This window comes from Vipera berus, assembly GCF_964194415.1.
Source record: "Vipera berus genome assembly, chromosome: 4".
Taxonomy (NCBI): domain Eukaryota; kingdom Metazoa; phylum Chordata; class Lepidosauria; order Squamata; family Viperidae; genus Vipera; species Vipera berus.
Genome location: NC_138206.1, coordinates 54,030,925 through 54,056,551, shown reverse-complemented (window position 1 = coordinate 54,056,551; position 25,627 = coordinate 54,030,925). Strand labels below are relative to the sequence as shown.

General features: G+C 37.5%; 1 protein-coding gene across 3 annotated transcripts in view; it reads left to right on the top strand.

Annotated features, from left to right (window-relative positions):
• Nucleotides 1-5,190, top strand: part of RCAN1 (regulator of calcineurin 1) — a 35,611-nt gene extending 30,421 nt beyond the window's left edge. For 2 of the 3 annotated variants that reach the window (XM_081327312.1, XM_081327313.1), the window contains exon 4: nt 1,492-5,190. In XM_081327312.1, the coding sequence (XP_081183438.1) occupies nt 1,492-1,664 (173 nt within the window). In that variant the 3' untranslated portion in view covers nt 1,665-5,190. Of the gene's footprint in view, nt 1-644; nt 731-1,491 lie in introns of all 3 variants that reach the window. The other variant, XR_014026382.1, reaches the window with a different exon arrangement.
• Nucleotides 5,191-25,627: the final 20,437 nt, after the last annotated feature.

Below are 25,627 nucleotides of genomic sequence, written 5' to 3'. Positions count from 1 at the left end.
AAAGCTTGGAACTTTATTCTAGACTTCCATGTGAGTTCGGAAAAAAAAATGCTGCTCTAAGAAGTTGCTCCATTATCCATTAAAAGAACATGCAACTCTTACAGAGAGTGTATACGTGTAGCCCTCGACTTACAACTGTAATTGAGCCAGCAATTACGGTTGTAATGACAGTTATTAAGCAGGTCATCATGTGACCGCATCTGACTTTACGACCTTTTTTATGTAGTGCTCATAAAGCAAATGCTGTTTGCTTTAAGTGAACCCATTGTTCGTTATAGGGGTGTTTTTGTGGAAACTGAATGGTCACATATTGCAGGACACTGTAAATCAGGGGTCTTCAAACTTGGACCTTTTATGACTTGTGGACTTCAACTCCCAGAATTCCTCACCCAGTGTGCCTGTCTGAGGAATTCTGGGAGTTGAAGTCCACAAGTCATAAAAGGGCCAAGTTTGAAGACCCCTGCTGTAAATGGTCAGAAATGCAGACTGGTTGCCAAGTTCCCAAAATGTCCCCTTACCACCGGGGGGGGGGCATCCATCAGAACTTCATATATGGTCATAAGTACTTTTTAGAGGGTCTTTCATAACTTCAAATGGTCACTAAGCAACCAATCGTAAGTAGAAGATACCTGTATTTTATTCAGGCTCATGCAGAACATGGTAACCTGTTGGACTACTTTAGCAGAAACTTGCTGTGCTTGGTCCAAAATACTTCTAAATCATTTTCAAGGTATCATTCATTCATATTTTTTTTAGATAAAAGCAATAACCTTAAATATTCAAAGTGTAGTAAACTTATTTAGATTGGGGAAACAAATGGATGGGAAAAGGAGAATGCATCAGTAAAAAGTTTTTCCATGATGTTTTTATCTTCCATAATGTTTTAAAAATGGTTAAAAGCTTAAGGTAAATAAATAAATCCTCCTTTAAAATTTAATAATTTTCAAGGTATATATGACCCTAGAAGTCATATTATATTTATGTTTAGAATAATTTAAAAGAATTAATTAGGAACAGGACTAAGGAATGAAACAATCAGGAACTAGCAATGGAATCCTTAACTTTCTTTTGACCTATTTTTTTTATTAGTGAAGTCAAACAAAAGGTGAAATAATGCATCAGTTATAATGCAGTAACATAGGTTACTTCAATTAAAATAAACCAAACATAAAGAGGGGGGGGGAAAGAAAAAATGAGATTCATGTGATAAATAAAATTAATTCATCAGTTTTAATGCAATTCTTTACTCAGAAGTAATAAAAGAGAATATTTTGTTCTATCAAAATTGAGAAAGTGTTAGATATTTCCGAATTCTCCCCTGGAAGTCTGGAAGCAGCATTCTGGATTCAGAAAGCCAAGCAGCTAGGTATTATACACGGCATCATATTGCGACTTTTTTAACCAATGGCAATATGCAGTAAATTCAATTGGGAAATTGTATGCATTATTAAGTGTACAATTATCACTTGCTGTTTTTTAAATACATTTTAGGAGATCAGTATGAACTTCATGCTGCAACTGAAAATACTCCCAGCGTGGTGGTCCATGTATGTGGAAGCAACGAGGAACCTGAGTCAGACGAAACGATGGAAGTAGTCAAGAAACCAAAGCCAAAAATTATTAATACTAGGCGGCCAGATTATACTCCAACTAATCAAAGCTGAACTATATAAAGTTCTCAGTTCCAAACTGACATGCTCAAGGAGACTTTGAAGAGATAGCAGGCCACACTTTCATGACGCTAGAGGTGGAAGCAGAATTTTTTACGTAAAATTTCCTTTTTCAGAAAGGGAAGTTATCATTTGCTTGTTGAATGGCTCATGAGACAGATTCCAGTATGAACTTTCTGAATGGTTGTCTTGGAGAATAATCAAACTGGGGCATTGGGAGCAGAAATACATACTTTATATTTAGGGAATTACTCAGATACTGCAGATATCTGAAATCTAGCACGATGCCTTCCCTGTTAATATATTCATTCTCTGATAAATTCCTCTAATTCATGAGACAGTTATATTGTATTTCTAAAATGCAGTCATCAGTGAACACATTGGAATAAGTGAGTCATAGAAATAAGTGTGTTAGGAATTTCAGCTGGCATAAAGCATCTGGAAATACAGCAAAAAGTTTTAAACATGAAGTAATAAAATTGTTAGTCATTTTCCATATTAGATTTTTGTGCATGCATATAGATCTAAAACAGTAAACTTGTTCAAATTGATCTGTACTTTTAATTTATGTTAAAAAACAATCTCAGATATTCAGCTTTCTTTCTGAATTGTTTGGGTTTTTTTGGTAGGGACACTTTCAGTACAATGCCTTTAAGTTTAGTGAAATAATGTTTCTCAATGTTAATTGCCAGTGTATGGTTTTGTAGAAAATGTATAAAATATCTGTGCATTCTTTCAATGGATGAATTACTTTAAATTATTCTAAAAACAAATATTTATATTGGTTTAAGCTACCTTGACTTCTTTATTGACCAGAAGGAAATGGAATTGCAAATACTGTTACAGTTTTCTCAGTGGTTGAGAGGATATAAGCTTGTATTGTCCTAGTCACAAATGTATACATTTATAACTGTTGCTGTTAAGTGTTGTTAAAGTTGCTTGAGTATATTTATCTTGTTAAGAAACATGAATTCTGCCTTTTTTCTCATGAATCTCAAGAGAGATTGTTGCAACAATTGAATGCTTATTTTATTCCCACCCACTCCGATCGCAGTAACTGATTGATAGAACTGTATTTTGCTTAAATAATACTAAACCAGAGATTTCCAAACTTCCTTGACACACAGCGTTATTAGTGTCATGGTAATTATTTCAAGGCAGCTCTAGACCAAAATACATATTTAACAATTTCATTTATTAAGTAGTTAGGTTCAAACGGTAAGATGTTATGTCCTAACAACTTAATAGTTATTTGGGAAAAAATACACACAAATTCCAATGTTTTTTAAAAAATATTTTTAAATAACCACAATTATTAAAGGAATCTCTGCATGTTTGGGCACACAGCTTCTCAAATCTTGGAATCAGATTGGATACCTCCACCCTCATTTCCTGTTCCACATTGATTTTCACACAATACCTGCTTTTTTTCAGAGCAACTACCAAAAAAATCATCTTCACAAATATTGGACGTTGCAAACCCCAACTTTGCAAATAAATGGAGCAAAAATTTAAAATATTCCATGATGCCCCTGTGAGTTTGTTAACAGCACACAGCTTGGTAACTAAACTATAATTCCAAGTACATCATACAAAGTCACAATGCTTTTCCTTAATACATTGTGATAGATACTTTGCTCCTTATTTATTCATTTACTTATTTATTTATTTGCTTGCTTGCTTGCTTGCTTACTTACTGTTCTTTATTAAGGCTATGCAAATTACAGAAATGATTCAGACCTTATGCCCTTATAGCATCTTTCTGCTGTTTTCTAAAATAGCTCAATTTATTTATTTCTTGCATATGAGCCTAAAAAGCAATGTGGCTGCTTTAGGAATCATGTTAATGTTAATGAATCAATCCTTTAAAATAGCCTTTTTGTTTCCGGTCTCGACAGAAGCTTGAAAAAAAAGTCTGTTTTTCCGAATAGTAGGTGCAGAGTTGGCACAAGATCTGAAATGTTTCTTCCAAACCATTATTGAAGAATGCACTGTAGCCCAATCAGTTATCACTGAAAGCCAAACTGCCCTCAACTGCCAAATGGCACCACATTGTAAATGTTTCTAGGTATCCCCTTGATAATAAGAGTCTCAAGTGGATTTAAAAAGCTTTAAACAAAATACATTTCACAATCTGCTGTTTATGAAAAAGTGCTTTTTCAGCCTTTTTATTTTCAGGCTGCTCACATTTTTTAAAAAATTCCTGGTTGGCTTTTGTTGTTGCTTTGCTTTGTTTACAGATGTCAATAGGAGACATAATGAAAAGAAGCTATTCTTTAGTTACAAAGTATGATACAAGGGCTTTCCACTTTAGAAGAGACATAGCCAGTGTCGAATAAATAGCGTTACAAAGCCAGCAGTACAGAATGTCTTGTATTTGTAATATTCTAGTTGTGCCCTATATACTTGAAAAATCTCTCTTAAATGTATGCTGAAAGCTCTGAGGACTAGAAGATACCAAGTGTTCATATTTCACAAAAGAAATGTTAAACATGCTGAGTGTACTGTATATATTGATCAGAATGTGGAACTTTACATCTCTGTGCCTGAATTTACCAGTTCAAAATAAGGCATCTGTAATGCTGGCAGGATCTGGGACTCTTGAACAGGTATATGTTTCGCTTCTGTTTTGTATAACTTAATGGATTAAAAAATTATGGACAGTGCTTTGTTCTTGCCAAATATTATACTCAAGAAAAGAATTCTTTTCAGATTTGGGGTTTTTTATTGTTTTCATTACATTTGGAACTAAGATTCCTCATAAAAATAACTAGTAAAAGAGAAACTTGTCTTCTTTAGTTGACACTAACATGCATACAAAGAAACTTACATAAATTAGAATATAAAGTTAAATTTACAAGCAGTTATTAAAAGTATAAGAAGAATTAAGTTTTCAGAATTTTATTTAATATGTCCCATGCTTATTATTTGCATGACAGGTAATAAGAATTATTTGGAGTACCTCTCTTGTCCTGCAGAGAGTGCTACATACCCAATAATATAGCATTAATTGCTATAATAAGGTGGAGAAACTAACCTGCTAAGAATCCTAATTGCAAATAAAAAAACTACTTGAGCAAAAGCAACTTTCATAAACTTTGAGATTGCTTAGAACATTCCATTTCTATATAATTTTATCTAGAAAGCTCAAAACAAATGCATGATAAATTCCATTATGATGCATATTAAAATGTATTTTACCATCCCTGTCTTATTCCAAGGAAGCGGATAGCCATGCACCTTGTGATTCCTATTCCTATTACACACACCACTGAATTATTAAACTTAATATTTAATAATGTAATGTAACAATATTTTTGGTAACATGCATAAAACATCAGTGGTCCAGTTTTATTAAGTGACATTTTCTCACAAAAATGTTAAGCGTCCCAAAAGTGCTACATTTGATTTATTTGATTTTTCTCCTCTTTTTAAGGGAAAATACCGTAGCTGTTCTATATTTGCTCAGATGAGAAAGAATACATTTGTTTTGTACCCTTTTTATCTGTTTATTGTGACCCAACCCTGGAAAAATAAAATATTTTTGTTGACTTTTACAGTTGTTGAATCAAGTCAGAACCAGGACTATAATACATTGATAGACCTTGAACGCTAACCCATCATGGCTGGGGAATTCTGGGAATTGAAGTCCAAGCACCTTATAAAGTTGCCAAGGTTGAGAAACACTGCCCCAAACACTAGTTCATATATAAAGCACAGTTAGATAAAACAAACTTTTTTTTTATTGAAAAGTTTTAAAATACATTTTATCTTTAACAATCCCCCCCTCCCCCTCCCCTACCTATCCCTCCCTACCCCTCCCCCACCCTTTCCCCCCCCCTCCCCGACTTCCCAGAGCTAAGTACAGGGTATAAAAACAAAGAACAATCATAAACATCCATATGCTACCAACAATAAATTCTTAAATCTATCACTCTCTAGCTCATATAAGATAACTACAAACAATACTAATATTTCATATAGAGAGAAAAAAAAAAGAAAATAGAAAGGAAGACTTATTCAAATGCTAAGTGAAACTTTTTAGTCCCGTATTTCTTCTGGATATATTCAATCCATTTTTTCCACTCCATAATATAACGTTCTTGCGAATGATCTTTCAAATAAGCCGAAATCTTTGCCATTTCTGCCAGGTCAGAAACCTTTAAAGTCCATTCTTCTATAGTCGGCAGTTCCTCCTTCTTCCAATACTGACCTATTAAAAGTCTTGATGCTGTAACTAAATTTAACATCAACTTAGTGTCCACAACAGTAGCATCTGTAATTATACCCAACAAAAAGAATTGCGGACAAAACTTTATCTTTTGCTTGAAGATCTTCTGCATATTCCACCAAATTTTTATCCAAAAAGCCTTGACCTTTTTACAACATATGTGAAAATATGTTGCATCTTCACCACCACACCTCCAGCATTTTGGTTGATAGTTCGGATACATGCTTGCAAGCTTTTTAGGATCTAAATGCCATCTATAAAACATTTTATAAAAGTTCTCTCTTAAGTTTTGAGCTTGTGTAAATTTTACGTTCCTCACCCAGATCTTTTCCCACGTGTCCATTGTAATAACTTCTTGGATGTTCTGGGCCCATTTTATCATACAATCTTTAACCAGTTCTGTTTCTGAATCAATTTCTATCAATGCAAGATATATCCGTTTGATATGTGCTGGACCCTGATTTCTAATTTGCTTTATCAAATTTTCATCAGTCATTGCAAAACCAGTTTTCTGATCTTCTTTCCACCTGGCCCGTAATTGAGTATATTGAAACCAGGTTTGAACAATCTTCTCATCTCGCAAGAAATTATACGATTTTAAACACCATACACTTCTTTCCAAGCTTAAAATCTCCTTATACGTAGTCACGTCATGTTTGAAACCAACATTTATGTTTTCTATTGCGTGTTTTGGAATTGCCCACAATGGTATAGATAAAACAAACTTTATACATGATATCTTTTTGCTAGGCATCTATTACTCCCTTAGTCCAGTGGTATGTCAGAGGAATGGGAATGTCTTATATTTTGAGTAGCAGCATCTTTCCTGGCTTGCAACCAACATGTTGACTGAACTCCACTTTTCCTTCTGTTAATGTTGAAGCTACCCGTTTCCGTGCAACATTGGATCTTTCTAAGTGAGATCCAAGACTAATGTTGCTTTCAGGTCTTTCACATGTAATTGCTGTGATAGAAAACAAATGAGTCTTTTGTGTGTTGGGGGTGAGAGCATGGGGGGAGGCTCAGCTAATCTCAATGTACACATGTTGTACTTTGACAATAAAGGTTTATTATTTATTATTATTATTGAGCAGGAGATTGGACTAGAAGACCTCCAAAATCCCTTCCAACTCTGTTATTCTGTCACTTTAATCTAAATATAAGAGTATGAAGCATATTATTTAAAGAAATAATATGTGTTCATTAGAGATATAATTCATTTGTTGGATTTGTGCCCTACTTTTGCTCTAGAATTTCAAGATAAACACTTGTCTAATATAAATCCTCCTAATAGCTATAAATTAATAAAACCATTGGCAATGGTCTCTATCACCAGTTCTTCTCTTGATTTTATTTTGTATTCCCATTGACAAAATTCTAGTATCTCACAATGAGTTGCCCATTTATGTTTGCCTAGTATTTCTCATCTATAAAAAGCTGCTTCTGCTGAGAGCCACAATGTGTTTTCAGTCAAATCTGTATTTGTATCTATTCTATATTCTCAATATGGTATTTTTTTAAAAAATCAGTATTAGCCCTTACTTTATTGTATCACGAATATTCACTCTACCCAAATCTCAGGTTTTCTAACACCAAGTGCCTTCTATTTCTCAATAGTAACCCCTCTGCAAAATTCAATTTCAAATCTGTATATCCAATCTTTCCTTTGCATCTTGTAACATCCTATATTTAACATATTTTCCCCCTGCCATACAGATTTAGATATAGCTTTCTGCCACTGTTTAATGGTGCAAGTATTTATTTATTTTTATTTTATTTTATTGAATTTCTATACCACCCTTCTCCCGAAAGACTCAGGGCAATAAAAGTACTACATACAAAAGTTAAAAGTAAGATTAAATTAATTTAGCCCTAACAATAAATAGTTAAAAATACCCCAAACCCTTAGACGAGGCCGGCCTGTACAAATAAGTAAGTTTTCAGATCATGGCAGAAAGAGCAAAGGTCAGGAGTGGTCTCTGCAACAATTTTTTTTTTAAATTCCATTTATATCCCGCCCTTCTCCGAAGACTCAGGGAGGCTTACAAGCTTAGCAGTAGCCTTCATTCTATGTATATGCCTGCTTATTAGGGCTTTCACACACCCCCAAGCGGCATTATTACAAAGTCAGCTTAATTGCCCCCAACAATCTGGGTCCTCATTTTACCTACCTCGGAAGGATGGAAGGCTGAGTCAACCTTGAGCCTGGTGGGATGCGAACCTGCACTAATTGCAGGCAGCTGGTGTTACTTAAGGAGGCATTAGCCCACTGCTCCACCAAGGCTCTAGACCAATAATGCCAGGCCACAATAAGTTTGATTTATACTGTATGAGTTTATCATCTGAATATAACAATTGTGCTTTGTTAACCTGAGTTCAGAATTTTACATGTAACTACCACAGTGGCAGGTTCAAGAATATGTCCCAAGAAGTCTGTTTCAGGAATACAGTATTGTGCATGTTAAAAGGATGTATCAGGTATAATGATATAGATGTCTTACTGACATCTACTCATATCTTACTGATGTACATTGAAATAAATGGGATATTTTTCATATACCTAAAGAAGTGGATTAGAATAAGGCAATAATTGGTGGGTTAATATTTAAGACAGCAAGGGAAACGGTGGTTTTTGCTACAGAAAGTATTTTTTTTTCTTCCATTCAATCACGTTCAATTTTCAGAGATTGTCTGGACAAGTCTCTGTAGTTTTCTTGGCAAGGTTTTTCAAAAATGGTTTGCAATTGCCTGCTTCCTAGAGTTGAGAAAACATGAGTAGCCCAAAGTTACGCAGCTGACTTTGTGTTTAAGGCTTAAAAAATTATGGCTTCCCAGTTTCTAGCTTGAAGCCTTTAATCATTAAGTCTCCTGAAATTATTATTAGATTATTAACTCTCTGGGGAAAAAGGAATTGGAAGGAATGTGTCTTTTCTATGTCAAGTTGTGCCCAATGATCCTGTTAAATATAAGACACACATCACCATCTATCCAGATTAGGTCCACAGCCTCAGGGAAGTCATGGCTCTAAAAACCCTCTTATTTAGCTTCTCTTTTAGCCCAGTTTTCATATACCCAGTGCTGTCCCATTAAGGCCCAGTCTATATTGCCATTGGAAAGTACTCCAGACTCATCTGGGGGGAGATATGAAAAAAGCTAGTATACTGTATATCCTTTGAAGATTTCAGAATAATATATAAAAAAGAAGAAAAGTTCATGAATAGTAGGCTATGAAAAATAAATGCAAGTTCAGCAAATTTTCCTAAGCTATAGATCAGACATCTCAAACACAAGCCCTGGGGGCCAGATCCGGCCCGCGAAGTGCTTTCATGTGGCCCGTGAAGCCATCCTGGAAACATTGAGGGAACGGCCCCCACTGCCTTGGCCCTGGCCCAGAGACCCTCCTTCTGCCAGAGACCCTCAGATCTGTCCCACTCCTGCCCAGGCCCCCATAGGCACCCTTGATGCGAACGATGTAGAGCTAGCCACGCCCACCCAGTAGGCCATACGCACTCTAGCCACGCCCACCCAGTAGGCCACGCCCACCCTGGCCATACCCACCCAGCCCCCTGAGGGCAACCCCAATGCTGATGTGGCCCTCAATGAAATTTAGTTTGACACCCCTGCTATAGATTAAAGTAAACTTACAGAAATAGAAGAAAGTTTAAAAATGAAACAAGGGCACTTAGCCACCACTCCACCCCAATATTCCACGAAATTGCCATTAATTGACACAATATTAGGCTTATATTCAGAGTTAGCAAAGTCTCTGATATCATTCAAAATGGCAAGTTTAAAACGGGTGATTGTGGTGATCTTGCATTTTTCATTATTTTAAGTGTAGGAATTGAAAAACTCACTGAGCTTTTAGTCACATCCACAGCAAACCATCATGATCTAAAATGGTAACAAGTGAAGGGGAGAATATTGTCCTTTTAATGCACCCTGTTTATATATTTGGAGCCTAACATTTCACACAACTGTAAATTACTGCATTTGCATAATGAGGTCATCAGTTTACATATTCAGGCATATGCGCCCCCCCCACAGAACCTCATGTTAATGTGTCAGTTGTGCCTGGTGTACAGACTACACCAATTCAGTTCTGTGAGGAACTGACTGTAGTGTTTGCACACTTTGTTGGTTCAAGGCAAAATTAATACAAAGAAATCTCTTGGATTATAGACCCTGATGGTTTCGACATTTGACTTTAGTTTTTGCAAACAAATCCCACCTCAAAAGTAAAGGGCTTGCTTTTGATAAATTAAATAATTTTTACTGAAAAAAACTAACCATGGTAATCTAAGGGGGAAACATCATATTCCAAATTGGCTCCATATCAAAAACTACAAATGGTATGTATATTTGTATAAACCTTTAAAAATAGAAATTAATCACTTCTGTAAGAAAGGTTTTTTGTTCTGAAGAAAAAATAGATTTCTGAAAAGCTGATTTTTTTTAGCATCAGAAGACTTTCTGCTGCTCATACTTCAGTTATGCATTTATTTCAATTTGGATTTTTTCCCCTTTGAACTCTGCTTTTTTTAAAAAAAACTATGATATTAACTAAATGTATAAAAAGGGTATCCATTTTCTTTTCCTCTTTTCCTTTTAAAACATTGTTTCATTGCAGAATACAAATAATACATTGTAGAACACAAATAATAGATATTACAAATCCAGTGGTATCTATATTCAAGTAGCCCTCGACTTTTGACTACAACTGACCCCAAAATTTCCATTGCTATGTGAATCTCTGCAGTTGTTAAGTTAGTAACACAGTTGTAAAGTGAATCTGGCTACCCCATTTTCTTGTCAGAAGGTCACAAAACATGATCACAAGGCCCCGGGACACAGAAACCATCATAAATACGAGCCAGTTGTCCAGCATCTGTATTTTGATCATGTGATCACGGAAATGCTGTAATAAGTATGAAAAATGGTCATAAGTCACTTTTTTCAGTGCCATTGTAACTTTGGTCACTGAATGGTTGTAAATCAAGGACTATCTTAAAACTATTAAAATATGATGATTAACATAAAACATAAATTTCAAAATAGAAAATGTATAATATAATGTATAATATAATATAATATAATTTCTAAAATATATGTGAACATAGAGTTGTTTAAATTTTAGTTGAAGCTTAGTAGGACATTGATAAGAAGTTGCGAGGTCATGAATGATTTCGTAATATGAAAATAGTTTATATTTTTTAACTTAATACTAAAATCTTGTTGCTGATTCTTAGTTTTGCATCTGTTTTATGATGCAATTTTAATTTGTTCTGCCTCTACATCATATCTAAGTAAGAGTTTACATATATGTTTCTTAGTGTTCCTCCCTCTTATTTAAGATCAGATTTTATCCTTGTAAATCAGTTCAAGGCCAGCCTTCACTAAGTAACTCTTGCTATATATTTAGTCTTGGACTCTCAATGGATTATATTTGCACATAATCCTTCTGACCCCCAAAAAGTTCTATCCAGATTTCATTTCCTCTACAACATGTTTGTAATATTGAATTAATCAAATGTTGTGATTGTCTAACATGCTTTAGGTGCCAGCACTTACTGTAATTCTCATTGTCTCAAAGACCCACCTTTGAAAAGCATAGTGTACATAAACTATCGATATTACACAAGTTATATTATCCAATCACTTTAATGTTAAACTGAAGCTATAGAACTTTTACCCATCTTTGAAATTAATATAGCAGCGCATATCAGACAAAATTGCCTAAATCACATTCTTTGGGAAGAAAGGATGATTTTGAGGATGTTAATTCTGGGTGTTGTTATTATTATTGATCAATCTTCCATTCAATTCACAGTCTGGGAATGGTAAAAACTTAACAGTTCAAGTCCTAATCAAGGACCTACGAGCTGTTAAGGTAGCATTTTGAGTATATAGGCAGTTGTGAGTAGGGTTGGGTTTTTTTTTTTTGTTTTTTTTTGCAAAGTCAGAATATTCAGGTCTAATAAGTTCAAAATGTCCATGTATCTAGGTAGCTCTTTGGGTATTGTTCCAAGGGCTCCTATTACTATTGGTATTATCACACCAATTATTCATATTTTCTTCTTTTCAGCCACAGTTACATCTGGTTTGTTAAGACTTTATCAGTCTATATTTGGAAATCCCATAATATTTTAACCTGCTGATTTTCAACTATTTTTTTCAACTATATGCTCCCGCCAGTTTTTCATTACTACTTGATACTTTTTAAGGGCATTCCATTGAATTATTTTGATGAGTGTGCACTTATAATTAGTTTGTGCACTCTTCTTGTTTCCTTGCACTTTGAATCATTTGCTGATTTTTCAATTCTGGCCTTGATTACATTAGTTTTAATAGCTTGTCCTTGAGCAGCCAAAATCAAGCTTTCAGGGTTTTTTTTGAATGTTCCAGTTAAGTTATTGCCAGCTTTTAGCTTTATCCACATTCCCCTCAAACTTTTAAGAAACTGACCAGGTCAATAATATGATTGACAATTATATGAAATAATCTAACTATATGCCAATTTCTGCAGTTCAAATCTATCATTCTTTGTACATCAGGTTTCTTCAATTGTCAGGGCAAATAATAGATCTGTTCTTGAATGCTATCGGTTTCCTTTATCCAATGTGCATTGACACATGCAAAAATTGAGGAAGCCATTTTTGCTCTCCCAACCAAATGAGCAACAAGAGAAGCTCAAAACATTTTTTTTCTTTTTCTTTGTTATACACCAGTGGTCTTCAAACTCGGCCCTTTTATGACTCATGGACTTCAAATCCCAGAATTCCTCAGCCAGTATGCCTGGCTGAGGAATTCTGGGAGTTGAAGTCCATGAGTCATAAAAGGGCCGAGTTTGAAGACCCCTGTTATACACTTTCCCATTTTCCCTTCCTCCATTTTTGCTTTTTCTCTTTATACTTTTCACTTTCATTTTTTTCTTTTTCATATTTTTCTTAGCTTGTATTAAGTTTTTTTTTTATCCTTGTACTTTAAAACTTTAATGAAAATTATTATAAAAGTTCAAAAGAGTGGGGGAAAAATACACCTTTTTCCTCAGTGTTCCTCTCTAGAAAAGACTCTCCCGATAAATGTCCCTGTGGCAGTTTAAACACTCATCAGTGGTGCAAGATGAATGGAAGGCGCTGAAAATCTAAAAAGTAAAACAACATTTTGCATACCGAATTCCCTGGGTTTACTTCATCGCTTCTTGAGTAATTCAGAAGATTCTGATCTGAAACTCTAAGCTAGGAATGTTTTGTATATGGAAATTTTAACGCAACTTTAATTATACATTGCAATAGAATAATACAGTTTCAATATATAGGTCAGAAGATTTCTTCCTTCATATTTGTGTGGCCCTCTGTTGCTACAGTCACCTGTGGAGAAAGCCTGCTACATTTGCTTGCATAAATCTTATACATTTCTTAAATATTAGATAGAAAGAAGTCTTATATTAATCTCATAAATTATAAAATGTCCAGAAGCAATTCAACTCAAAAGCTACCTTGTTGTTGTTGTTGTTGTTAGTTGCAAAGTCGTGTCCGACTCATCGCGACCCCATGGACAACGTTCCTCCAGGCCTTCCTGTCCTAAAAGCCACCTAGAGAACACTAAAGAAGACTTTTAAAGATATCAGTTGCTTGGTAAATCATCTGCTGTCAAACTGCTCTCCTGCTATTTAGCCTAATTTTTTGTTGTATTTTATGATGGCCAATATTCTCAAAGAACTTTCTTCTGTTTGGCTCATTCTACACTTTCACAATGCAGAATGAAGTAATGTGGTAATCTATGGCCTCAGGTTGCACCTCTAAGAAGGTGAGGGACGGGTGTGCCTTTTTCAATTTTTTGAACACTACTTACTTACTCAAGTGATCTCAGCACCATGCAGGATTTCAGCAGATATGGTAGTGGCTGTCACTGTGTGACAGATTTCCTTTTTGAATTGGAGTTGTATTGTTGTGCGAGGGTGGCAATTGACACAGAAAAATAAGAGTCAAGGCTTTTATGCTTTTTTACTATATAGAGTGACCATATTTATAATAGGTATTTCGCTGAGCTTGTCGATCAGAAGGTCGGCAGTTTGGCGGGTCAAATCCCGAGTGCTGCATAACAGAGTGATCGCCTGTTCCTCGTCCCAGCTTCTGCCAACCTAGCAGTTCGAAAGCATGTAAAAATGCAAGTAGATAAATAGGGACCACTATGGTGGGAAGGTAACAGCGTTCTGTGCACCTTTGGCGTCTAGTCATGCTGGCCACATGACCACAGAGAAGTCCTCGGATAAGCGCTGGCTCTTTGGCTTTGAAATGGAGATGAGCACCAGCCCCTAGAGTTGGAAACGACTAGCATGCATGTGCGGGGGAACCTTTACCTTTATGCAACACAATACGATGCAGTAAAAGTGCTACACTCAATTTGCCAGCAAATTTGGAAAACTCAACAGTGGCCACAGGATTGGAAAAGATCAGTTTACATTCCAATTCCAAAGAAAGGCAGTGCCAAAGAATGTTCAAACTATCGCACCATTACACTTATTTCTCATGCTAGTAAAGTTATGCTTAAAATCCTACAAGCTAGACTCCAGCAGTATGTGGATCGAGAACTACCAGAAGTACAGGCAGGATTTCTTTTTTTTTTATTAAAGAGTTTTACAAAAACAAGATTTTACAGTATATCCCCAAATCCCCACCCCACCCCAAACCCGCCCACTTCCCCCCCACTTTCCAGAGCTAAATACAGGATTATAGTTATAATAATCATATTCTAAATAAGAATTATGCATAATATACAATTAACCAAATTGATAATGTGCTTTAACTCCCCTTTAACATAACTACATACAAAGTACCAATAACAATATCCCTCTAAAATCTACTCATAAGCTAAATGGAACTTTTTAGTCCCATATTTATTCTGAATATAATCTATCCATCTCCTCCAAACTGAAATATATCTTTCCTGTGAATGATCTTTCAAGTAAGCAGAAATCTTAGACATTTCTGCAAGATTCGATACTTTAAACACCCATTCTTCTATAGTAGACAAACTATCCTTCTTCCAATATTGTCCCACCAGTAACTGTGCTGCTGTTATCATATTCAACATCAAATTAGTTTCTTTAACATCACAATCTACAACAATACCCAATAAAAACAATTGCGGAGAAAACTTTATCTTTCTCTTAAAAATCTTTTGAATGTTCCACCAAATTTTAATCCAAAAAGCTTTTATATTTCTACAAGTCCACCACATATGAAAATAGGTGGCTTCTAAACTACCACATCTCCAACATTTAGACTGTAAATTAGGATACATGTTAGACAACTTCTTGGGATCCAGATGCCATCTATAAAACATTTTATAAAAATTTTCTCTTAAGAAAGCTAGAGAGTTCCAGAAAAACATCTATTTCTGCTTCATTGACTATGCTAAAGCCTTTGATTGTGTGGATCACCAACAAACTGTGGCAAGTTTTTAAAGAGATGGGAGTACCAGACCAACTGATTTGTCTCTTGAAAAACCTATATGTGGGCCAAGAAGCAACAGTGAGAACTGAACACGGAACCACTGATTGGTTCAAAATTGGGAAAGGAGTCCGGCAAGGCTGTATACTGTCACCCTGCCTATTTAACTTATATGCAGAGCACATCATGAGAAAGGCAGGGCTAGATGAATCAAAAGGTGGAATTAAGATTGCCAGGAGAAATATCAACAACCTAAGATAAGCAGATGATACCACTCTAATGGCAGAAAGTGAAGAAGAACTAAAGAGCCTCTTGTTGCAGGTGAAGAAGGAGAGTGCAAAAGTTGGGTTGAAACTTAACATTAAGAAAACCAAGATCATGGCATCTGATCCTCTCAATTCCTGGCAAATAGATGGGGAAGAAATGGAGGTAGTGACAGATTTTATTTTTCTAGGCTCCAAGATCACTGCAGATTGGGGACTGTAGCCAAGAAATTAAAAGATGCTTGCTCCTTGGGAGGAAAGCCATGGCAAATCTAGATAGCACACTAAAAAGCAGAGACATCACCCTGTCAACAAAAGTGCGTATAGTCAAGGCTATGGTCTTTCCAGTTGCAATGTATGGCAGTGAAAGTTGGACCATAAGAAAGGCTGAGCGCCAAAGAATTGAGGCCTTTGAACTCTGGTGCTGGAGAAGACTCCCGCGAGTCCCTTGGACTGCAAGGCGATCAAACTGGTCAGTCCTAGAGGAGATCAACCCTAACTGCTCTTTAGAAGGCCAGATCCTGAAGCTAAAACTCAAATACTTTGGCCACCTAATGAGAAGGAAGGACTCACTGGAGAAGAGCCTAATGCTGGGAAAGATTGAGGGCAATAGAAGAAGGGGACGACAGAGAATGAGGTGGCTGGATGGAGTCACTGAAGCAGTAGGTGTGAGCTTAAATGGACTCCAGAAGATGGTAGAGGATAGGAAGGCCTGGAGGAACGTTGTCCATGGGGTCGCGATGGGTCAGACACGACTTTGCAGCTAACAACAACAACAATGCAACACAATACTACTATTCATCTGATGCCAAGCTTTCTCCTACATCTCCTCCCAGAGATTATTCTCCTCTAGCTCTCCTGCTTTCTTTTCTCTTTTTTCCCCATCTCCCTTTTCCATTTCTGGAGTGAGAATGAAAAGAAAAGAACGAACTGGAATTCATTGCTGTGTGTTCACCACAGCTTGACTTTCTCCTGGATCTGCTCAGCCAAACACCTGTCTTGGGGAAGAACCTCTTTCAGGTCTTCTCTTCCTCAGAGACCAGGGCTTCTCCACTCACATCCAATCTTCTCCTTCCCCTCTTGGGTCTTGAGTGAAGCCACCAGACCCCTCCTTCCCGTTCTTGTGGATCTCTCTGAGTCTTCATTTCCCTTCTTCCAGGAATGCCATCTATAGACCTTCTTTCTTCTTTCCCAACCAAGAACAAATAACTGCTGCACACACTCAGTTCCTCTCTTCCACTTTTCTCTCGAGCCATTCCATTCGCTTTGTTTTGTACATATTTTTTTTATCTCCTCTCCTCCTCCTCCTCTCTCTCTCTCCAGTCTCCCTCCAGTTTTCAAGTAAAACCAGCAGCTAGTAACTCAGCAACAGCAGAGGTGGCTGTCCCTCCAGGGCTGTGAACCCCACTATCTGCCACTATATTCCAGGCTGGACTAATGGGACAAGCTGCCTCAATAACTCAACATAACAGCCCTGGCTAGTAGCCAGATCAGCTCATCAGGCCTCATGACAGCGCATCTGTCCTTCAGGGCCAGAACTGAGATTATTTTTCTCCCTTTAACTCACTCCATTGGCCGGCTAATGCCAGCAGAATAGCAGCCAGGCTAGGCCATTAAAACCCATATGCCACAGTGGGAGTGTTTACCCAGGAAGTAGTGTCACACAAGTTGTGGCATAACGATCTGTGATTATTATGCAAATATAATCATCCTTTAGCAAGTCCGCACGTGCTTCCCAAACATGCCCACTCATGGAGTCTATTGTCTCTAAGGAAGGAAACGAAAAGCAGTTCCATTTGCACGAGTCATAGAATTACAGAGCAGGAAGAGACTCCAAGACAACCTAGGGCAATTACTTGCCCTGAGGCAATGGCTATTTTAGCTGCTCCCAGTATATCATCTATCTGATCTTGGCGATTTCATGAGAAATATTTCCACTTGGCACTTCAATAAACAGGAAACAGCTTTTTGATGAACTCGGACCATCTTCTCCAGAAAAAAAATGTGGCTTAGCAGGCCAGGTCTGTTTGCATATTTATCAAGGGGGCAGATGATTTGAGGATTATATGATTAAGTCAATCCAAGACATCAGACTATATCAAAGAATGAAGACTCCTTGTAAATGCAGAGAAGCGCTCTAAAGGACAGGGGAAAGAAACAACTACACGTATACTTTGAACCTACTGGATAATTCTGCCACAATCTTATGCATGTTTATTGGGGCATCCATTATCAGAAGAAACACCATTGTCTATACAGGTGGTCTTTGAGTTACAGCCATTCATTTAATGATCATTCGAAGTTACAGCAGCACTGAAAAATGTGTGTGTGTGTGTGTGTGTGTGTGTGTGTGTGTGTAGGCGTGAGCTTAAATGGACTCCAGAAGATGGTAGAGGACAGGAAGGCCTGGAGGAACGTTGTCCATAGGGTCGCGATGGGTCAGACACAACTTCGCAGCTAACAACAACATATATATATGTATATATATATTTAATAAATTTAAAAACTGGAATCCCAGGTGTAGACATTTGAAGTCAGTAAAAATAAAAACGATGAACTCTGGGATATAAGAGAAAATTCTTTATTGCTGAGCTTTTGTCAACAAGCTGTTGACATCATCAGAGCAAGGGCTGAATGATAAGGGAGTCAGTACATACACTTGTATGGCAGTTATAACGTTCAAATTGTGGGATGTGGGTGTGGCCTGTTCGTGACAAGCTTGCTCGTTTATAATTACAGTGGTTCCGGCTTTGCTGGAAAAGGCCGGTCTCTGGTTGATTTTATATATATGAGAGTTGCAGTATCCTGGGGTCATGTGATCACTTTTTGTGACTGTCTGACAAGCAAAGTCAATGGGGAAGCCAGATTCACTTAACAATTATGATATCAATTTAACAAGTTCAGCGATTCATTTAACAATTGTGGCAAGAAGGGTTGTAAAATGAAGGAAAAATGATTTAACAACTGTTTTGCTTAGCAATGGAAATTTAGACCTCAGTTGTGGTCGTAAAGTCAAGGACCACCTGTACAAACTTTCACTGTATATTCAAAACACAAATCTTTGAAGTTCTTCCTCCCCGGATATTGATTGTATGTGTCTCCTTCTCCAATAATTTTAGGGGGGGAAAGGGCTTTTAAACTAAATTTCAGAAAACATAACTTAGAATTCTAGTATGATTGTTGTCTCATTACCCCTATATTTTATTTTTCCTAGTAAATTCCTTTTTACATCTATAAATTTGGCATTATTAGTTTTACAAGAGAATAACTTATTAAGACCTTTACCATGTGCAGTGGTATCTACACCAAATGATTCCAAAATGACACATTTGCAAATGCAGCTATAGACCTGTATCTCAACATCTGATACAAGTATAAAAGTTCCACACACCACACGTGTTATCATTTTATGCCCACACTTACAGCTAATTCCTTTTATAGATGCGCTTGTCCATAGGCAAGACTGTGTGGTTACACAGCAATCCTTTGTGATTCCAGATTGGCGCAAAGTATGCTAATGAAAGCAACTTTCTTTCTATTTTTCTACAGATTGGCTGAAGGGGGAGGTCCCAGGTAGAAGACTTCAGAACTCATCCACCCCATCCCCCATTGGGCATATCAGGGAATATTAGAAGTTCAACCTGACCAATAGCAGCCAATCGTAATTACATTTTACTTGATAAACCTGGGAAGAATGTTTTTAAATTATCCATCCTCCTGGTTTGAATCTGCATAGCCGAAGTAGACAGATATCCCTGAATAACAATTTGATTGCCACCACTGAACTTCTCATAATGTTTGCAGCCACAGATTGCTGTTGAGCTTTTTTAAACTGCACGGTAATGTTAGAAAAACACTATGAAGTCCAACATGGTTAACTAAAGACTGAGACAAGACTTGTTGTTGTTGTTGTTAGCTGTGAAGTCGTGTCCGACCCATCGCGACCCTATGGACAACATTCCTCCAGGCCTTCCTGTCCTCTACCATCTTCTGGAGTCCATTTAAGCTCACACCTACTGCTTCAGTGACTCCATCCAGCCACCTCATTCTCTGTCGTCCCCTTCTTCTCTCGCCCTCAACCTTTCCCAGCATTAGGCTCTTCTCCTTCCGTCTCATTAGGTGGCCAAAATATTTGAGTTTTACCTTCAGGATCTGGCCTTCTAAAGAGCAGTCAGGGTTGATCTCCTCTAGGACTGACCAGTTTGAACGCCTTGCAGTCCAAGTGACTCGCAGGAGTCTTCTCCAGCACCACAGTTCAAAGGCCTCAATTCTTTGGCGCTCAGCCTTTTTTTATGGTCCAACTTTCACTGCCTTACATTGCAACTGGGAAGACCATAGCCTTCACTATACACACTTTTGTTGACAGGCTTTCCTCCCAAGGAGCAAGCATCTTTTAATTTTTTGTCTACAGTCCCCATCTGCGGTGATCTTGGAATCCAGGAAAATAAAAGCTGTCACTACCTCCATTTCTTCCCCATCTATTTGCCAGGAATTGAGAGGGCCGGATGCCATGATCTTGGTTTTCTTAATGTTAAGTTTCAACCCAACTTTTGCACTCTTCTTCACCCGCAACAAGAGGCTCTTTAGTTCTTCTTCACTTTCTGCCATTAGAGTGGTATCATCTGCATATTTTAGGTTGTTGATATTTCTTCCAGCAATCTTAATTCCAACTTTTGATTCATCTAGTCCTGCTTTTCTCATGATGTGCTCTGCATGTAAGTTAAATAGGCAGGGCGACAGTATACAGCCTTGCCAGACTCCTTCCCCAATTTTGAACCAATCAGTGGTTCCGTGTCCAGTTCTCACTGTTGCTTCTTGGCCCACATATAGGTTTCTCAAGAGACAAATAAGATGGTCTGGTACACCCATCTCTTTAAGAACTTGCCACAGTTTCTTATGATCCACACAATCAAAGGCTTTAGCATAGTCAATGAAGCAAAAGTAGATGTTTTTCTGGAACTCTCTAGCTTTCTCCATGATCCAGCGTATGTTGGCAATTTGATCTCTAGTTCCTCTGCCTCTTCGAAATCCTCCCTGTACTTCTGGTAGTTCTTGATCCACATACTGCTAGAGTCTAGCTTGTAGGATTTCAAGCATAACTTTACTAGCATGAGAAATGAGTGCAATGGTGCGATAATTTGAACATTCTTTGGCACTGCCTTTCTTTGGAATTGGAACGTAAACTGATCTTTTCCAATCCTGTGGCCACTGTTGAGTTTTCCAAATTTGCTGGCAAATTGAGTGTAGCACTTTTACTGCATCGTCTTTTAAGTTTTTGAATAGCTCAACTGGAATACTGTCACCTCCACTAGCTTTGTTGTTGCTCAGCTTTTCTAAGGCCCACTTCACTTCACATTCTAGGATGTCTGGCTCGAGGTCAGTGACCACCTAATTGTGATTATCAGGAACATTAAGCTCATTCTTGTATAGTTCTTCTGTGTAATTTTGCCACCTCTTCTTAATCTCTTCTGTCTCTCTTAGGTCCCTGCCATTTTGGTCTTTTATCATGCCCATTTTTGCATGAAATGTTCCCTTCATCTCTCCAATTTTCTTGAAAAGATCTCTGGTCCTCCCTATTCTATTGTTTTCTTCTATTTCTTTGCACTGTTCATTTAAGAAGGCATTCTTATCTCTTCTAGCTATTCTCTGGAATTCTGCATTCAATTGGGTGTATCTTTCTTTTTCTCCCTTGCCTTTCGCTTCCCTTCTTTCCTTGGCTATTTGCAAAGCTTCCTCAGACAGCCATTTTGCTCTCTTGCATTTCTTTTTCTTTGGGATGGTTTTGGTTGCTACCTCTTGTACAATGTTGTGAACCTCTGTCCATAGTTCTTCAGGCACTCTGTCTATCAGATCTAATTCCTTAAATCTATTTGTCACCTCTACTGTATATTCAACAGGGATATGATTTAATTCATACCTCAGTGGCCTAGTGCTTTCCCCTACTTTCTTCAGTTTAAGCCTAAACCTTGCAACGAGAAGCTCATGGTCTGAGCCACAGTCAGCTCCTGGTCTTGTTTTTACTGACTGTATAGAGCTTCTCCATCTTTGGCTGCAGAGCATATAGTCAATCTGATTTCTGTGTTGACCGTCTGGTGATGTCCATGTGTAGAGCCGTCTCTTGGGTAGTTGGAAAAGAGTGTTTGCTATGACCATCGTATTCTCTTGACAAAATTCTATCAGCCTGTGCCCTGCTTCATTTTGTACTCCAAGGCCAAACTTGCCTGTTATTCCGGTTATCTTTTGGCTTCCTACTTTAGCATTCCAATCCCCCATGATGATAAGGACATCATTTTTGGGTGTTAGTTCTATAAGGTGCTGTAGGGCTTCATAGAACCGGTCAATTTCATCCTCTACAGCATCGGTGGTTGGGGCATAGACTTGGACTACTGTGATATTGAATGGTTTGCCTTGGATTCAAACTGAGATCATTCTGTCATTTTGAGGATTGTATCCCAGTATTGCTTTTCCTACTCTTTTATTGACTATGAAGGCTACTCCATTTCTTCTGAGGGATTCTTGCCCACAGTAGTATACCTGATGGTCATCTGAATTAAATTCACCCATTCCTGTCCATTTTAGTTCACTGATACCTAAGATGTCGATGTTCAGTCTTGTCATCTCTTGTTTGACCACGTCCAGCTTTCCTTGATTCATGGATCTTACATTCCAGGTTCCTATGGAGAAAACATCTTTACAGCATCGGACTTTCCTTTCACCACCAGATACATCCATAGCTGAGCGTCCTTTCGGCTTTAGCCCAGTCACTTCATTCTTTCTGGCGCTACTAGTACTAGCCCTCTGCTCTTCCCCAGTAGCATATTGGACGCCTTCCGACCTGAGGGGCTCATCTTCCAGCGTCATATCGTTTTGCCTTTTGGTACTGTCCATAGGGTTTTCATGGCAAAGATACTGGAGTGGGTTGCCATTTCCTTCTCCAGTGGATCACGTTTTGTCAGAACTCTCTGCTATGACCTGTCCGTCTTGGGTGGCCCTGCACAGCATAGCTCATAGCTTCATTGAATTACACAAGCCCCTTCACCACGACAAGGCAGTAATCCATGAAGGGGAGACAAGACTAATCACAGACAAAAACTACTGGACAATAAAATAAAGTAAGCACATAAAGAAAGAAGAAAACCTACCTGTTCTGGTGCCCATGCTCCTGAGTGGTGCCAAGATAAACCAGTCAGTAATTCACCCAAATGGAAATATAATTCCCACTGTGCAGTGTTGAATGATCAATGAGAAAATTTCTGAAATTGTTGGAGGTATGCAAGGATTTTGTGATGTTCAACACTGGGCACTTAAGGGAAATCTGGTATCCCCAAGACAACAGACAAAGCTCTGAAAAGTAGTTAATTTATTAAAGAAGTGAAACAAATTAGAAGAAAACACATGTGAGGAATTAGAATGTTTCATGGATGTTACTGCAGCAGGGGGAATCATCTATAAAATATAATAAACATAAATCAGCAAGATCCAACAACAATAAAGTTTGAATTCCTGAGTCAGATTGGATAGAAAACTGTATCTATATTATTTTTAGAAAGGTGTGTATTTGAGGAGATTGGGGAAAAAATAAGGTCAGATGGTACAATTTTTGAGAAAAGGGGATGTGGGGAAGGGTGTATGTAACTTAAACATAAAACTGAGACTGCTCCTAAGAGTAAGAGAACTATTTGATGTAAATTTCAGAAGGGTTTATGGAGAGGTTTATTAGCTTATAGAAAAGAAGTAGGATTTCTTATCTTTATCTAACTGGCCTGGCTGTCATAAAAATTGGCATAGCTTCTGAGGAAAAAAAAGTAGAGAGATCAGGGAGAAGGAAGATCAGGAAGAGGATCACCTCTGCTAAATACCAAGAATCCCTCTTTCCCTTCAAATGCTGGAATAAGTGAGGATCTTTCTCTCACTTTACAAAGCAGTTAGTAAATCAAAAAATAAAACTAAGACAACCTGTCCAGATTTTGGAAATTGTTGGTAGAGCTATCCATCAGAGAGAGATGACAGGAAAGGAGGAGGAGGAGGAGGAGGAGGAGGAGGAGGAGGAGGAAGAGGAAGAAGAAGAAGAAGAAGAAGAAGAAGAAGAAGAAGAAGAAGAAGAAGAAGAAGAAGAAGAAGAAGAAGAAGAAGAAGAAGAAGAAGAGGAGGAGGAGGAAGAGGAGGAGGAAGAAGAAGAAGAAGAAGAAGAAGAAGAAGAAGAAGAAGAAGAAGAAGAAGAAGAAGAGGAGGAGGAGGAGGAGGAGGAGGAAGAAGAAGAAGAAGAGGAGGAGGAGGAGGAAGAAGAAGAAGAAGAGGAGGAGGAGGAGGAAGAAGAAGAAGAAGAAGAAGAAGAGGAAGAGGAGGAGGAGGAGGAGGAGGAGAAAGGAAAAACCACTTCTCCTTCCTGAGCTGAAGAGAGATGAGCAAAAAGACTTCTCAGAATACAAGGCTGCTTACAAATTATTAAACTGTAACGAGAGACAGATTTTTACCAATGGTTTTTTCAGGAGTAAAGAGATATGGCTGCATCAGGAAGCCTTGGTATATTTGAACTGACAGATTATTCAACTATTTAAAGATTTTCAAAATACCGAAGTTGTGACTGTGTACTAAGTTACTTATAAAACCAACTTTACAGCCATTCGGTGTAAATAAGAAGTTTCAAGTCAACGTAGAGAACACTTAGTGACTACTTTTATCGCTTTTGCTTTCAGCAAAGTCTGTAAAGTATTAAAGTATTAAAAGTAGAGCTCACAAAGAGGAGCTTGCAGAAACCCAGAGCTATGCTTTTGCTAATGGAGGAGCTTCTCCTGTGCCTTTGCCAAACAGAAATTGGATTTTTTCTTTCAGCTGCTACTATTTTTAACAAAATACGTGGGACAGGTTTAGTGCACCAAATGAAAAACAATACTAATCTTTTATAAGGCGGAACAGAAGGAAAAAAGTGTGGGGGGAAATGAGGATGCAGGGAAAAAAGTGATTCTCAAGGGCTAATATTTTATGAGAAGGATAAGAGAAATCTGATGAAAATGGTCTTTCAACAGGATTGCTAGATTGGCTAATATCCATATCATTTTCCTCTGAGCTGATGAAATGGTTGCCACCTACTGACAGTGGAAGATCGTTGTACATTTCTCCCTGTAACATTGCAAGTTGAAATTCAAACCAGGGCCAAGGTAAAGCTTTTCCGCAATTGGAAACTAGATCTGTCAGTCACAAAATGATAATCCTCTTCTCTCCTGCTATCCAGCCTAGCATTTTCTTTATGCAGAAAGCTGTGGAAGGGGAAACCTCAGTATTTACCATCACATATTGTTCTCTCACTGATTCACTCCCATGCTTGTTGCAAGACCCTTTTGTATTTGTAAAGTATGGTAAGCTGTCTTCTGAAGTGGGCAATACAATCCTACGCCTTTCACGATGTAGATGATCAGATGAAGCTTCTCCTCAGTTAATGGACTGCTGATAATTTCTGCATGAACTGATAACTTTTAACATCATTACGATGCTTTGATTGTTCAAAAAAGTCCATGACAATTTGGAAAATCACTTTGAAACTATATAAACATGAAAATCAATATTTGGTCAATATTTGTGATATCTTGGCAATTCTACAAACCCCCCCCCCAAAAAAGTCTTCTATCACCCAGAATTACCAAATGTTTCATAGCCATAATTCCACCTAATTCACATAATTCAACTAAGGAATATGACTTGGCGTACATGTTGATATCATGAGCAAAAAATGAATTATGTAGAAAAAAGTGCCAACAATTTCTTGTTCTTATGTGACCTTCCTATGCAACTTCTACATTAATATCTGGCTAGCCCTTGTTCAAAATGAAATTTTGGACTTGCTGACTTCTTCTCTCAAAAACTTTTTTTAATTTTTCATATGATACTGCTTTATCTTTGGCTTTCAGTATTTTGTTCTAACCAAATGAGTCATTTCCATCAACAAATGTAATTTATTTTCCCATATGATCATTAATAAGAGCAAGAAAATTATATTCTTGGTAAAATCTA